Consider the following 16,921-nt stretch of genomic DNA (forward strand, 5'->3'; position numbering starts at 1 on the left):
AGTCAACATTTTAATCAATTCTTTTAAAAAATATAAGATTAATTGACATCGATTTATATTATCGTTGGACGAAGTAATTTTAGTTATCTTTTTCATACACGGTCTGGTGATAAAATTAACTAACGTGGTTTACTTTGTTGGCAGTGTTTATATCAGGTTTCAGGAGTTGAGGTTGACCATGGGGATGGTGTGGTGGAGTTGACATGATAATAATAGGTGATATACAAAGCGTCATGATAGTGCTTCTAGTTGTCACATAAAGAGGCCTCAATTGTTTCTGCCTGGCTGGTTGCCTCACTGATCTCCTCAATGCTAACTTTTCTACCGCATTCATTGGTTCAAATCTTCATCACTGTAAAGTTGTTCATCCCCGTTTTCACCACTTGGCCACCGTCTCCTTTCTTTTTAACCTTGCATGCAATATTTTCATTTAACTTTTTCTTAATTTCTTATCTATTTTAACATAAATGCAGAGGTGGCTTCGTCGCATCAATTCCCTCCCAGCACGCATTGCTGCCGGGAAAAACGATATTTCCGATTGAATCAAATATTCTTCTATTTCTCACGCTAGTATTATTTTGGAAAAATTAACCTGCAAATTTTTATATTTTTTTTTCAATTTTAAATTAAGTTCTCATAATTTATTTTATTTCAATCAAGCCCTTATAATTTGATTTATTAAATATTTTAATATTTAAAATTTAAAATTAATAATGAATTATTAAATTTCCCAAACAAAAATAGCTCTGGAGTTTTTAAAAAATTTAATTTAATAGTTTCCTCCAAAATAAAAAAAATTTTGTTTTGTACATTGTTTACAATTTTATTATTTTTTATAAAAAATATATAAGTTGAAAGACAAACTAATTATACAATTTTTGAGTTATAAAATTTATGCAATCAATTCTAAAGTTATATAATTATTTAAAAAATATAAAAGTTCTCATTTTTGTTTCATAAAGGAAAAATTTAAATATTTTATCTTTAGATGTTAAAAAATTTAATTGATCGAATTATAGGAATTCAATTAAAAAAAATAAGTTGTAGGGACCTCATTTGAAATTTAAAAAAAAAATATAAGAACTTGTAGGTATATATAATTTTTATTGTTTTTAACATTATATTTATGGGTAAAATATTATTATAGTACATATCACAATTCATATTTCCGTCCTAAGCATATTATAGTATAATTTTTTTTATTACCCATAGAAATCCAATACTATTTAAGATATTATCAAACATTAAATATGAGCATATTTTATAGCAGGGCTCGAACCTCTCCTAGCACGAGGCTTTGTTTTATTGTTAAATATTTTTTTAATTTTTTTTATAAGTCATTTTTGTCTATTTTATTAATATCAATATTAAAAAAGTATAAGGAATAAAAGTGTATATAATTACAAATAATACAAATCCAAAAAATAATGTTAGATTATTTTTTCTCTCTCATGAAGGGCAATATCAAAAATATTTTTTAAATATTATTTAAAAATTTATATTATAATTTATAAATAAAATTAAATAAATTTTTTAAAATATAACCTATAAATAAGATTAAAGGGAGTAACTTTTTCGTTGAATTCTCGACATCCAGTTATAATTATGAGAAGAATCAAGCTTCAAGGGTGATGGGCCGAAGGCCCAACGAGGCAAAACAACATGGACCTATAAGGTGAATAGGTTAAAAATCAAGCCATTTTCTCAAAGGCCGATGCCCGATGACTGATTAACCGACTTATTTATAATAAATATTCGCTAATAATTTGGTTAAGGGTGCAACTTGGCTGTTGCTGCTAAGCTAACCAAATATTTAGCTTTCCTTTTGAATCTCAATTTCAACACCCAACCACGAGAAGAACGCATATTGCCAGAAAATTCAACATATTATTAGATAGGATGCGTAAGAACATTCTAGTCGATGAAGAAAACACAGATACTTTTATTCTAATTCATGAAGCATCCACTGGCTTCTCTTGTAACACACACACACACGAAACCAGAAAAAAATAGGCTCAGAAAGATACACGAACATCGAGCAGTGCCATGAGCTGAGAAATGAGCTCAGGGTGGCCGTACCACGACGCTCCGGTGACCAAATTACCATCGGTGAAGCAACGGTGAATGGGATCAGGTTCCATCCATGTTCCTTCCGCCAGAACCACGTTCAGCTTCACAGTCGGGTGAGCCGTGCATTTCCTTTCCTGTCCCAAACACAGACACAAACATCAATATAAAACATGATACGCCACACATACTCTCCAGATTAATGTAATATAATCACCTTGAGAACATTAGCAGCCGCTAAAACCTTTTGTCCCTGGGAGATGGAAGCTACAGGCTTATTGTTCTGCATGAAATGGTTGACCAGGGCGAGAACAGAGTGATTCAAAGCCAAATAAGCAGGGGCTTTGCCTCCTGGAATGACAAGAGCATCATAGGACGAAACATTCACGTCATCGAAGTTAGCACTTAACACGAAGTCATATCCTGCCTTGTCGCTGAAAGTGTGGCCGCCTTCGGCCTCGCGACATTCGGTTCCGCAGGTCTCGCCGGCTTTCTTTGTCGGGCAAACCGCATCCACGTGGCATCCCAATGCCTCAAAAGACTGAAACGGAACCGTCACTTCATAATCTTCCATGTAATCCTACAATTTGAAGATGTTAAGAGACTTTATCCACACAGTTTTAATTTAAATAATGACAAGAGTGATGAAAGTGATAGAAATTGAACTTACTCCACAAAGAAACAAGATCTTCTTGTGGGGCCCGCTGATGCTGCCTCCTAAAGCTTTCACAAAAAGGCGTATGAATGCGGAATGTCCTTTGAATGTAACGGCCGATATGATGTTGCCATCGGCCACGGCTATAGTGGAGCCAATGCTTTCTGGTTCAACCCAATGTGCACCGGCGGCGACGAGGACCGGTCCGATTGCGGGAAATCCAGTGATCTTGCGACCTTTCACTGCCCCGGCGGCCGCCAGGACCAACGGTGCATGACAGATCGCAGCGATTGGTTTTCCTGAATCGGCAAATTCTGAAACCAGCTCCACAACGCTTGGAATAAGAGCGAGATGTTCCGGTGATCTCCCGCCGGGTATTACTAATCCGTGGTAGTTTGTTGCTTTGATTTCGTCGAACGTTGCATTGAGTGTGAAATCGTGACCACGCGTCTCTGGACAAATCCGAATCTAGATTCAACATCACGGAAACAAAAGCTGAGTTGATGCTAAGAAACTAATCATGCTCGTAAATATTTGGGATTGGATGAAGTAATAATTAGAAAGACTATGGAACTGATGTCATGGAAAAGTCAAAGAGACCTGATGAATGGAGGTGGGGCAGATGTCGCCGGCTTTCTTTCCGGGGCAAACGGCGTCAACGGAGACGCCGAAAGCTTGCAAAGCTTGGAATGGAACCATCACCTACAAACCAAATCATCCAAATACGAAATGAAATGGAAATTAATAATAATGGAACATTACAACGGCACAGAAATGGAAGCGTATATAACCTCGGCATCTTCGACATAGTCATAGCACAGGAACAGAACCCTTTTCGGAGCCATGTCTGGTGCCTGGAGACCTGATGCAGAAGAAGAACGCCGCTTGATTTTAAGGAGGATTCCAACGTTTGAGGTAGGTGGCTACTTGGTATTGGGACGAAGCTCGATCGGTCAATATTCAAGGCTGGGAAATCGTCAAGCGGGGTTGTTTAATTAAATGTCAGTTTATGCTTATCTTTTAGAGATTTTTTAATTTTTACAGCCAGGCTCAGCGAATGGGCTTGCATTGTTCAGTGAACTAAATTTAAAAACAAATATTATGTTCTTTTGACTTTCGATTATTTTCGATCATTTTGACAAAAGTTTATGGAGAAGCTAATTTCTGGGACATGTCATCTAGTCCTTGAGCACACTTTCATCACGAAGCATAAGCAGCAGCATGAAGGAGCGGGGCACTAATTATTTCTTCTTTTTAATGTTCTTTTTTTTTATGGGTGAAATTTTTAGTGTTCTTTTTTATACTCAAGATCCGGTATTTCTGTATTTTTATATAATATGGCTTTGGTCGGAAGATAAATTTATTAAATTATTGTTGCCCTACTATGGGAATGGATTCAGTGAAATTGATCGTTAAAATTTTTTTAAAAGAGAGAAAATATTTTATATTTTATAAAAAAGAGAAATGTAGAGAGGGGGGAGAGAAAATTTTAAAAAATTCATTGTGCCCTCCACTCAATGCTAACTTTCTACTGCATTCGCTGATTGAAATTTTTTGCAACTGTGAAGTGGTTCGGGGACAATTTTACAGCTCGACCCTGGTTCTTTTCTTTTTAGCTTTGCATTGAAGATTGTCATTTCACTTTCTCTTGAGTTCGTTTTTATAAAAAACACAGACATGTTAAGATTTAAGATTTGGTTCGTTACTTCTTTCCTGACAGAGGTTCATTTTTGCGAACGAAAACGATATTCTCAATTGAGTCAATTGTTATACGATTTCACACCCTATTCTTTTTGTTAACATTAATTTTCTTTGACACAACATTATTGTGTCACAGATTCACGATGCATATTTTTGTTCTAAATAACTAGCACAGTATTATATTATTTTTATTTCTTTGCGTCACATGTGTGTGTATTCAAAATTATGATTACATATGATGTATTATACGTTTACTACATGAGGTTTTGTGTTGTTGATAAATAATCTCCTTTTAGTTATTCTGGGATCCAATAGGATTGGGAATATACCATACCCTTTATAAGGGTCTGATCTACTTACTAAATAGATTTAACTGGTTTAACCTATTAGTGTAACAAGTCAGCCTCTATATATATATATATATATATACTCTCACCATTTTTATTTGTAAGATAAACTATTACTTTTTATTTAATTTGTTATATAAACAAAATTACATATTTTAATAAGTATTTATTACATATTTTCTAAATCATCTTTCATAATTTACATTAATAAAAAATAATTAATGTATATTTATGTTGATTAATATAGGACAGTTTAATTAATTTTTTTATTTTTAAATATAACTATTATATTTAACTAACTTTTTAAACTGTGGCTAATAACACTCATGCAGTCCTATTTACAAGACAGGGAGATAATATTTATTTTGTTATGATTCCATTTCTTTATTGTGGCTAATAACACTTGTACAGTCCTATTCACAAGACAGGTAGATAATATTTATTTTGTTCATATTTATATGGAATCTCAACTTTTATTGTATTCATTAACATACCATTTTGCCTCATTAATTAAATGCTAAAAATATTATTAAATATTAGAATACTTTTTAAGTATATATATTTAATAAAGGTAAAGTTGATTTTTTTAAATTTTTAAACATGGCTAATAAGGTTTAGAATATTGCTTAATTCCGGTGAGAATGCGATAAGCGAATTATAAAATGGAATCCTTTGAATAGCTAATACGTTTCGAGATAAGAAGATAATATTTTTACGTGGAATGAGAAAATTTTATAAATGATCGATACACTGTAATTAATTTTTGAAGAAAATTCAACGAAATGAATGGAAGGGCAATTTTAAAATTAGGTTATTAGCTTACATTACTCCAAGTGAATTTTAAAAAGAATCATGCACTTTTAAATAATGCGATTTCTATAAATTTTATATTATACATAGTTGAGATTGCATAAATGTTAATATATAACATCATTAGATGCTCTTTTTTCAAATAATAAAGACCGAAATGAAGTGCTTAATTACTTATACTTCCAGCTATCAGCAAAGGTCAGGAAATATCTGAATAATAAAAGATCAGAAAAATTACATTTTGGTTCCATAGAAAAAAGTTTATTATTAAGAAGTCTCATAAATTTTACAAAATATTCTCAAATCTCAAATTTTATACATTAATAAATTGACTAAAGGCATTGACAATTGAGCAACGGTCATTTACAAATTGTAAACGGCCATTGTTCAATTGTCAATACTTTTAATCAAATTGTTAATGTACAAAATTTTGGATTTAGGAGTATTTTATAAAATTTATGGGACCTTTTAAAAATAAACTTTTTTTATAAAACTTGAATGTAATTTTTCCTAAAAAATATAGGGTAAACCCGTCCCGTGATTTTTTATATTACATGAAATTTGAGATGAAGTTGTTGTAATTATGATTCCATATTTTAAAATTATTTTGTTAACGTTATTTTTCTTTGATACAATATTATTGTGTAACAGATTTACGATGCATATTTTTGTTCTAAATAACTAGCACTGTATTATATATTTTTTATTTCTCCATGTCACATGTGTGTGTATTCAAAATTATGATTGCATATATGAAAACTAAACGATGTACTATATGTTTACTACCCGAGGTTTTGCGTTATTGATAAACAATCTTCCTTTAGTTATTCTGGGAATCCACTTATAATTATGAGTACTCTATGACTTCAAGGGTGATGGGCTAATGGCCCAACAAAATAAACAAAACAAAAGATCAACTTGCAAGTTAAATGTATGTGTGCGCGTGTGTGCGTGTGTGCGTGTGTAACACTTGCAAGTTGAATCCGGCGATCCAGCGATTTTCTAAAATGATGATGACCGTTGAACTATCAAAAAATTGGATTTTTTATTGTATTGACAAAAAAGGGGGGGGGGGTGATGACCTTTGAACTATCAACCAACTTATTAATAAATGCTACTCCATTATCACATATGAGAAAACCTATCTTAGATTCCTTTATTTTTTATTACAAGCAAAATTACAAATTTAAAAAAGCATTGATTAATTATATATTTTTTTAAAATTGTCATTCTAGATATCATTAAATTAGAGGGAAAAAGTAAACATTAGTTACAAAGACATAAAATCCAAATGTTTTAATTTCAAATATTTTCATTATTATTAATTATTAACTATTAACTAATTAACTTAAACTGTGTGAATTCGTTGAGATCTTCATATATTAAATAATGGATGGAGTATTTGCTTATAACTAGATGGTCCATCTTGTTTAGATACAAGTTAGATGGCTTAATTAAAGAAAAGTTTAAATAAGTTATTTGTAATCAAAAAGTATTTGATAAATTTAAAGGGAAGCTTTATTGAATTGATATAAGATCAGTTATGTTTACATGATAGTGAATGTTAAGTTTTAAAGAGACAACAATAATATAAAGTTGAAATATTAGATATGAGAATGTTGAAATGAATGTAGAACATATAAAATAAAATAAAATAAAATAAAAAATAAACATATATGAGAAAAAGCGAATGTAGCACCTATGCAATAAAAATGGTAAAAAAAAATTGAGTAATTTTGAGAATGGTAAATAAAGTTGGAATTGTTTCAACACATATAGAGAAGGCTGTGAGAGATACCGATGAGAAAAATGAAACATATAATTTTGAGTCCAATAAAAAGAAATAGAGGAAGACCAAGGAGAATAATAATATAAATGTTGAATGAGATCTTTTAATTAATAATATTTTTAAAAGTTTAATTGATGATAGAGCATAATAACATTGAATAATTTATGCAGCCGACCCTATTTAATAGGATAAGATTTGTTGTTATTGTTGCATGTAAATTGTCTGTCCGTGAGAAGTGCCACCGGATAATATAATAGAATTTTAATGTGTCATGATTTATTCCATTGTTTAATTGTTGGGCTGTAGTATTCGTCTGTATTAAAAAAGTAAGAAGAAAAAATTCAACACCCATCCAAGAAAACAAATTTGCAGAAAATTCCTCGTATTAATTATTAATGGATAGGATATGGGAGAATATCCTAGGCGAAGAAGAAACAGAGCATCCGAAAAGGAAAATCATACTTCTATTGTAATTCATGCAGCATCCACTGGTCTCTCTTATAACACACAAGAAACAAGCTTCGTTCCAAAGAGAGGAAATCGCTCAGAAAGTTACGCGAACATCAACCGGTGCCATGAGCTCAGGGTGGCGGACTCACGAAGCTCCGGTGACCAAATTCCGGTCGGTGAAGCAACGATTACTAGGGCCAGGCTTAACCCATGCTCCTCCCTACAGAACCGCACTCAGCTTCTTCGTCGGGTGAGCCATGAGTTCCTTCCTTGCGTCAAACAGTTCATAATTAACCAGCAAAACACAAAAGTTTTAAAACACCTGACTAACACAGACACAAACATAGTTATGTAGACATAAAACATGGTAATGTAATATTACGTTGGGAACTTTTGCAGCGGCTAAAATCTTATGTCCTTGGGAGATAGAAGCGACAGGCTTCTTGTTTTGCATGAAATGGCGGGCCAAGGCAAGAACAGAGTGTTCCAAAAAAAAAAATGCAGGGAGTTAACCTCCCGGGATGACAAGGGCGTCATAGGACGAAACATTCACGTCATCAAAGCTCGAATTTAACACGAAGTCATATCCTGTCTTCTCCGTGAAAGTATGGCCGCCTTCGGCGTCGCCAAACGTGGTCGCGCAAGTCTCGCTGGCTTTCTTTTTAATCTTCCATGCAGGGGCCGAACCACCCTCGAGAGGGGCAATTTTTGTAAAACAAGATATACTGTTTCCATTAAAAAAAATATAAGACATGTTTAATTAGATCATACTTTTAAATAAATTAATGCCATCTTTTAATGTTTGTTCTTATTTAATGTGATGTCTCTTTTTAAAGGAAAATAGTTGAGTGGTTTATTTATTAAAGATATTTTTAAAGAAAAAACTCATGAATTATATATTAAAAACTAAAAATATCTTATATTTTTTAACATCTAACCTAAAAAAGTATTTTATATTCTTAAATGAAAAGAGTGTATAATTATGTTCATGTATAAATTGTTAATGAAGGATAAAAGAAAAATTTTATGATAAAAATTTTGATGACATAACTTTTAAATAAAATAAAAAATCATTCTCTCTCTATTTTATAAGTAGAATAAGAATGAATAATACATAAGTATATGTATGTATTGCATCTAGGCATACTAGGTTTTTTTTTTATGTTTCTTAAAAACTTTTTATGAGGCTAAATAGGTTAAAGCATACTTTTATTCTTTTGATTTTATATAAAATTTTAATTTAGTCTTTTAATTTTATAAAATATCTTTTTAATCTTTTGATTCTAATATCATTAGTTTCAAGTGATTATTTTTAATATCAATCATTATTACTTTGAAAAAAAATTAAACTTAATATGTCAATATTTAATAATATTTTGTTAATATTTAAAAATTCACTGTAAAAATTTATAAAGATAAAAACTAATAATGTTAGGATTAAAAGACTAAAAATATATTTTATAAAATTAAAATACTAAATGAAATGTATAAAATTAAAGAACTAAATTTATAATTTAACTGGGCTAAATATTTGGAGATTTATATAAATATATAGGAAGAGGCAGAGAGTTGGGCTCCCTCATCATATAGGCAGCTCAGCCCCTGCTTGCCTGCTTCCATGTAAGCCCTGCAAATTAGGAAGTGTTACGAGATCGTATATTTTCAGTTTAGTTGAAATAGGTTGGTAAAAAAAGCGATGGAAGTGATATACAATTATAGACTTACTCCACCTAGTCCTCACAAGAACAGAACCCTTTTCTGAGACATGTTAATTTGGTGGTTGGAAATCTGATGCAGAAGAAGAACACGGCTTGGTTTCAAGGAGGATTCGAGCGTTCGATGCAGATGGCTACTTTGTATTTGGACGAAGCTTGATAGGTGAGTCAAAGCAGGGAAATGGTCAAGTGTAATTATTTGATGTATGTTACGTTCATGCATATCTTTTTGAGATTTTTTTTTAAATTTCAAAGTCAGACTTAGCGTATGGGCATGCACTGTTCAATGAAATAGACCTAGATTTAAAAACAAATATTATGTTGTTTTGACTTTGGATTAGCTTAGATCACTTTGACAAAAGTTACGTTGGTCGAGAAGCTAGTTTCTGGGACATGTCCTCTAATCCTCGAGCATACACTTTCATCATGAAGTAGGCCAGTGGGGCACTAATTATTTCTTCTTTCACTGCATTTTCTTTTTTTTCTCTTAAATCTGTTCCATGTCAAATTTAGAAGATTAGTTTTAAATGTAAATTGTTTATAGTCAGTAGTAAATTATGAAATGGAAATTAATAATAATGAAACATTAAAACGACACAGAAATGGAAGCATTTAATTTGTACCTCGGCATCTTCCATATATAGTGAACGCAAAGAAAAAGAACCCTTTTCTGAGCAATGTCTGGTGTTTGGAAATCAGATGTAGAAGAAGAAGACAGTGTTAGAGGAGGTAGGTCGGTTACTTAGTGTTTGGACGAAGCTGGATCGGTCAAGTCAAAGCAGGGGAAGTGGTCATGACTGATTGTTTTTACGTTTTGAAGTTTTGAAAGTTCACCAGACTATCCTCATTGTTCAGTGAACTCGATTTAAAAACATACATTAGGTTTTCGATTTTCGATTTTTTAAAATCATTTTGTAGAAAAGTTATCAAATCAAAAAGCTAATTTCTGGGACATGTCTTCATCCTCTGGCGCCAGTAGGCGCTTGTGTTAATAGTCTCTGAGTACGCTTTCTTCACTGAAGCAGGAGGAGCGGGAATGTGGCATTGCTTGTTTCCGTAGAAGAAGAATTTGGTATTTCGGTATTTCCTCATGAGAATGGATTAAATTTGACTGAAGTATGTATATAAAAATTAATTAAATTAAAGTAATATATAATATCTTAAAGTTTGATCCAAATATGTTTCATTTAGAATTTGCACTTAATATATTTATTAGATTATTTTTACTTGTAAATTATGATTAAAATATGATCCTACATTAGAATTTAACATTAATTTATCCCATTTGAATATATTTTAATAACATACAGATCCTACATTAGAATTTAACATTAATTTATCCCATTTGAATATTGTTTAATACATACAGTATTTTATTATATATGCATAAAATAAAATTCTTCAACAAAAAAAAAACTGAGGAAAGGATTTTCATTATGTATCAAAATGTTAAAATAGTTAAATGTAATTTCATAACAAGAATTTTTAATAATTTAAAGATGAGATAATTGAAATGAACTGAAACAAAATAAATGACCCTTTCGGTAATTTACGTAACACAGATACTTTCTAATTCTTGAAAAACGCCTCCTATAGTCTTCTGACTAATGCCATTTGGTTTTAAAATATAATTGGATGATATTATTATTTTTATAGAACTCAGTACGTGGAAAGCAAAACAAATGAAACCTACTTGAATCCGCGGAAATTAAAAGGAAAAAAAAAAAAACTGTTTTGAGGAGTTCATTTTCTTTATTAGTTAAAACTGCAGTTTGCATTAGTTGGTTAATGGGATTCACCACGCATCTGATGAAAATCAAAAGAGTGAAATAATCAAGTGCTGAGTAATTTTGTTGCAAGAAACCATTTTTATCATGTAAAGGTTATATATATATAGCCAAACATAAGTTAATAATTATATGACACACTGTAGCATACATTGCACATTACCACCTCCGTGTCCGTGGTCTGCCCTGAAAGAACCTCTGCATTCAATTATATCAACATTAGTTCTTCAAAAACCATCAACAATGCCATAAATTACAGATCACACTTCTGTTTTCAATTTTGCCACTGATTATATTGACATTATCATTATATGAATTCATGCCATGTTAAGTGCAGTTCGACATGCACATACCTAGAAGAGGTACTAGCCGAAGATAGTGATGATTTGTTCCCAATGGTCAATCTCTCAAATATTGACTCTGGTTCTTCAAGCAGTTCGAGCTCGAGCAAGGCATCATCAATTGCTTGAGCTAAGTTCTTGTCATCATCAGCATTATGGAAGCACTCTCTATTCCTAGCATCAAGCACAAGTTTTCTCCAAACGGAGTCACTGTTGGTTAGAGTTGCCGCATTCCCTAGTATCCACAAACAATGCCTGCAGGAAATTTATAAACCCAAGTTCAAATCAACTTTTGAAGAAGCTGTGTGACTACACACACACGCACACATTACAATTCTATAGAACATACCTAGCTCGAGTCAGTGCCACATTTGCTCTTCTTAGGTCACTGAGAAAACCTACTTTTCCCATCCCGTTAGATCTTACTGTGGAGATTATTATGATGTCTTCTTCCCCACCTTGGAAGCCATCAACAGAACGAACACTTACAGAGAAGTTGGGTCAGAAACCGAAGCATACTCCTTAACTTTCTCCTGAATCTCATAAACCTGAGCATTATATGGAGATATGACTCCCACGCTGACTTTCCTCCTTGTGTTGAGAAACTCTGCAGCAAACAGAAAAATACTGTCATGAATATAAAGTCGTCTTATTCAGGAATCTTCAGTCCAGTTTAACACGGGAACAATACACGTGAGAATAAGAAAGAGTAAGAATGACCTTTATGAAGGCTTTGAATAATTTGTGAGATAACTGAGGCCTCAATTGTGTTCTTAAAGCCGTAGCCTCGTCGACCAGATTGCTCTTTTCCCTTGGCTATGTTGATAAAGGAATAGGTCGCATACATTTCCCTTCAAGGAAACGCTTACTATAGCTTGTCATTCTGACATTTGGGGCATCAGTAAGTTTCTCATCATAGAATTCTCTATTTGGGAATGAACTTATTGATGGATGCATTCTGTACTGGACGTTAAGCATATGCTTCCCATATCCTATCAAGACCAGCCTCTCGAACAAACTTCTTCCAATTCAGCATGTTTAGAAATCTAAAACAAGTTCGTCATCTTGAACATGTTAAACATAAATCAATAAGTGCTTCCACAATCAAAATCATAAAGAATGGAAAGCTCAAGTACCCTCGCTTTTAACCAATGCTGGGAGCTGCCTCTCATCACCTATTAGAATAGCGTGCTGGAGACCTGGAACTTGCAGTGGAATTGCTGATTCACACTCTTTAAGTTGAGCTGCCTCATCAATAACTAGAAGTTGCAGAGGTGTCATTTCTTCTGTGTACAATCTCGTAGAACTTGAAGCTGTGCAGAAAACTAGGCTTGCGTTCGACAAGCAAAAATTTGCCAAGACATATCTTTCTGTAATGTTTGGAAGATTAACTGATTGAGAAAGTAACCTTAATATGCCAAGACACTCTTGTCTCGCAAGGCTTGAGCTTCCAAAGATATTATCAATGCTTTCTTCAACTTGATAGTCACCAAGGTCATTCCTGATGTTGGTTCGGCGCATGAATCTTTCAATAGACTTCAGCAAATCCAAAGCTCTTAACATGCTCTTCACCACCTCAAGTGAAATGAACGACGTTGGTAAGTGTGTATACAAGGTTTGCATGCAGAACTGGAGCTTCTCCTTCATTGAACTGAATCTCTGCTTCACATATTGCTCTAATGTCATGACATTGTTTCCTTTATCATTCTTATATGAATTATATTGTTCTTCAACATCCCTATAGTATTCTTCCACAAACTGCTGTAATGTCAAGGGATCATCATCATCATGCTTCAATAGATTGTGGAAGCGACACAACTCTTCTATATTGCTGATTTTTTCCTTAGCAAATTCTTCTAATGAAATAAGGTCATCTTCCTCCTCATCACTTTCACTGAGCTTATATAAACGATATTGTGCTTGAGGGTCTTCAAGCAACCTGGTCAATGATTCCAAGTAATGTTTCCATCCAGTCAGTGGAGCAAAACACTTCAAAAGTTTGTCAACACGATAATCAAGAAAGACATCGCGAAGACCCTGATAACCTTCGACCTTCATTCGAGAGCTGTTGCCAAATAGCACTATGTTACCAAACCCGTAAGTGTCATACTCAAGGGAATCTTCCATTATGCTCCGCAACCTTGCTGCTACTTCCAACACTGCTGTGTTAGTTGGAGCACAAGTCAATGTTCTGGTTTTTAATTTGAGCAGGGAAAATAACAAGGAAGCAACTGTCTTTGTTTTGCCAGTTCCTGGAGGGCCCCATATGAGTTTGACAGTGCTACTATGATGACATTCCCTCAAAGCCACGCAGCTTGAAACTGCATCTTGCTGGGACTCATTTAGATTCTGAGATCTGATTATGCTTTGGACAATAGAATCTAAATTGAGATTTTCTCCAGACAAGCAAATATTACAGTTTTCTCCATTCTGCAGTATACAGAGCGAGAATTTATTAGCAATTGACTTTACTCAATCTGCTTATCTTTGATAGATAGATAAACTAAGATTGCCCACTAATACAACTTTCATACAAAACGAATTAAGTATCGTTATCTGAACAACTACACGATGCCAATTAAGTAGCATTTAAAAAACAAGCATGATTTTAAACTATTGGAAGGCTCATTGTGGAATTCTGGTAATAAGATGAAAATGTGAAAGATGAATCAGTGGTTCTTACAGTTGAATCTGCTCGTAACACTTTCTGAATGATGTTCATGCTAGGTCCTTCGAGTTCCGAGTTCAAGGCTTTCCAAATACGAACATAGGTAGTCATGTTCAAAAGGAAGACAGCATAAAGCTTTTGATCCTGCGTGATCCTAGCACCTGGTTCCATGTCCATGAACTTTGATGACAATATAGGAATCTTATCACAACTCTCATGCTTCATCCCATGAACATAGGCAATATGGTAGTATTTTGGCGGCCTGTTCAAGTCATCTATGCTCTTCGGCCTAACGTCTGTGAAGGCAATCAGATCTCCTACCTGAGGTTCATACGGTGCAATGCCTTTCACTTCATGAGTAGAATTCTTCACTCTGATATGATACTCCTTTAGAGATTTGAAGAGCTTTGACGTTATTTCTGATTCTACTGTCATGATTTCGCAGATAGGAGCACCAGACACTCCTTTCAAGCTTGAAGAAAGATCGCTGTGTGTTTCCTGAATCAGTGCAGGAATAAACGATTCCATGTATTCTGTAATCGATGAGAATGTCTCTGGGATCTTCCTCACCTGAGAGAAAAGAAAACATTGTACTAAGATTGCCAGTATTGTAAAATAACCACCTCAATCAGATTTCAATGCATAGGTTAAATTGGAAAAGACCTTGTTTTTGCAAAGATCATTGTTGAGAACGTCCTTTAGAGTCCAAGAAAATACAGTTGTCACCAAGCTTGCTAGCTCTTGCCCTTTTGCACCGCAAATCATGTTCTCCATTTGGACACCGTCGTCTCTTACTTAACTCACAGGAAATCAAACAACTGAAAAACAACACAGTAGTACAATATCACGACTCAAACTCGTCTTTGCTCTTTTGTAGTGGGAATTCCAAAACACAAGTACGGATATAAAGAATTGCTTACCTCTGAAGAAACTGATGATAAACAATTCGCAGAAAAGAGGATTCTCAAGGCCTCAAATCAATCAGAGTGATAATAAAAGCATAATGGACTTGGATGGCTTACGTTACATGCTTAAGAAGGGTCGATTGAGAATTATTTGGAGGTGTATTGCGTAGGTAATCTGTTCAGGTTTTGAAGGTTTAGGACTTAGGGTACCCTAAACTCTTAACAGTTGAATTCTAATATTTTTTTACGTTTTTATTATTGAGATTCTTGTATTGCAAGACAATGTGGGAAGCTGTTGAATCGCAGTCCATTGCAAGTCAATAGGACAAAGAAAAGAAAAGAAAAAGAAAAAGAAAAAATTGGGAAGGACAGGACGCAGGTCGGTTACTTTTCTTCAATTCAGGTATAGTATTTTTCATGATTTCAGGATTTGACTAAGAAAACTGCGATATTTAATTTAAGAGCTGGTCAATAAAAAAATATGACTGTTATTATGTTTCAGATATGCAGTGCGCAGGTACTTAGTTTGTATTTTCCTCCTACGGTCATATATATCAGTCAAATATCACATGTTCGCCGTGGGGTGAAAATAAATCAAGCCCTATTACACTGTAATTAGACCATTAGGTAAGTCTATTTAATATTTAGGCATTATTTAGTATGATAGAAGAGGTTTTTATAGAATTGAAATTAAAATCAAATTGAATTGAATTTTAAAAGTTTATTTGATATGAAAATAAAATTATGATATAATTTTAATAAGTATATGTATTTAAAATAAAATTAAAATACCTTTTATTTTAATTTTTTAATGAAAAACTTAGCAATAAAAAATAAAGAATGTACTTTTAAAGCTCAAAATACTTTTTATTTTATTTTTTAAATGACACATAAGTCAATTTCATGTTGAGTTTCTGGATTTCATGACCTCTGCAATAGAATTAGATTCCATCAATTTTGATGAACCAGATTTCTTCAAGAAAATAATTCCAGCACACCAAATAAGTTAACTGAACAATTTCATATCTAATTTCATTTCCTTTCGCACAATTTTAAGATATCAAACATGACCTTAATTAAATAAAGTAGGCTTATTTTTTTTTTTAAGGCTTGGCCTATAAGTTTAACAAACTGACCTATTTATACATGCAATATATAATATATCACTCACACATTAATTTCACCCTTTTACTTTTAATGAATATATTCTTTTTTATTTTTAATTATATTTCAATCAAATTGAACGTATATGTTAATTTTAATATTATTACTTGCCTATTTTGTGTGTATGAACGCATTTTTCCTTCAAACTCATTTACTTGCCTGTTTTATTTTTTGAAATATATATACTATGGGCTCTCTTTATATATCTAACGTGGGACTTATCATTTTTATACATCAGTTCAAATATTACAACATCAAATGTTACGAGTGCAATTATCTACATACATCCATTTGTTTAGTGCACGTGTAGAAAGAAATTATATTTTGTTTATGAAATGCATAAAAGACATGTGTATCATATACAATACTTAAATATTCATCATATTTTTATTGTAAGAAAAATAACTAGATATATCTAAAATAAAAAAGGAAAAGGTAAAAAGGAACCTGCCAGTGGAGCGTTCTTTGCTTTCCGTGGCACTAGGATGCAATCATATGCTCAACTTTTCGTTTTTCGACGCA

The 16,921-nt window shown here is 32.8% G+C and overlaps 1 protein-coding gene and 1 pseudogene across 2 annotated transcripts; both read right to left on the minus strand.

The window, feature by feature from the left end:
- Positions 1–1,922: 1,922 nt before the first annotated feature.
- LOC129318901 (protein DJ-1 homolog D-like) lies at positions 1,923–3,691 on the minus strand. 2 transcript variants are annotated; one of them, XM_054963900.1, is made up of 5 exons: positions 3,514–3,691; positions 3,323–3,424; positions 2,738–3,172; positions 2,285–2,647; positions 1,923–2,204 (listed from the first exon to the last, which is right to left on the minus strand). In XM_054963900.1, exons 1-5 carry the CDS (start codon positions 3,565–3,567, stop codon positions 2,016–2,018), a joined length of 1,143 nt encoding a protein of 380 aa, XP_054819875.1. In that variant the 5' UTR covers positions 3,568–3,691; the 3' UTR covers positions 1,923–2,015. The 2 variants fall into 2 exon arrangements, with proteins under 2 accessions (XP_054819875.1, XP_054819874.1); XM_054963899.1 differs by having other exon boundaries at positions 2,738–3,190; positions 3,514–3,688.
- Positions 3,692–8,327: 4,636 nt separating this feature from the next.
- On the minus strand, positions 8,328–15,387 carry LOC129318342 (helicase sen1-like; annotated as a pseudogene).
- Between the last annotated feature and the right edge of the window lie 1,534 nt (positions 15,388–16,921).

Source organism: Prosopis cineraria, unplaced genomic scaffold, assembly GCF_029017545.1.
Source record: "Prosopis cineraria cultivar Desert tree isolate PC_DT_omini unplaced genomic scaffold, ASM2901754v1 PC8, whole genome shotgun sequence".
Taxonomy (NCBI): Eukaryota; Viridiplantae; Streptophyta; class Magnoliopsida; order Fabales; family Fabaceae; genus Prosopis; species Prosopis cineraria.

Excerpts from the sequence above, each read along its gene's own strand:
- LOC129318901 (XM_054963899.1), bottom strand. The coding sequence starts at position 3,567 with ATGGCTCCGAAAAGGGTTCTGTTCCTGTGCTATGACTATGTCGAAGAT. Across the intron at positions 2,648-2,737 it reads AGATCTTGTTTCTTTGTGGA|GATTACATGGAAGATTATGA; the intron begins GTAAGTTCAATT and ends TTCAAATTGTAG. Across the intron at positions 2,205-2,284 it reads CGGCTGCTAATGTTCTCAAG|GAAAGGAAATGCACGGCTCA; the intron begins GTGATTATATTA and ends TGTTTGGGACAG.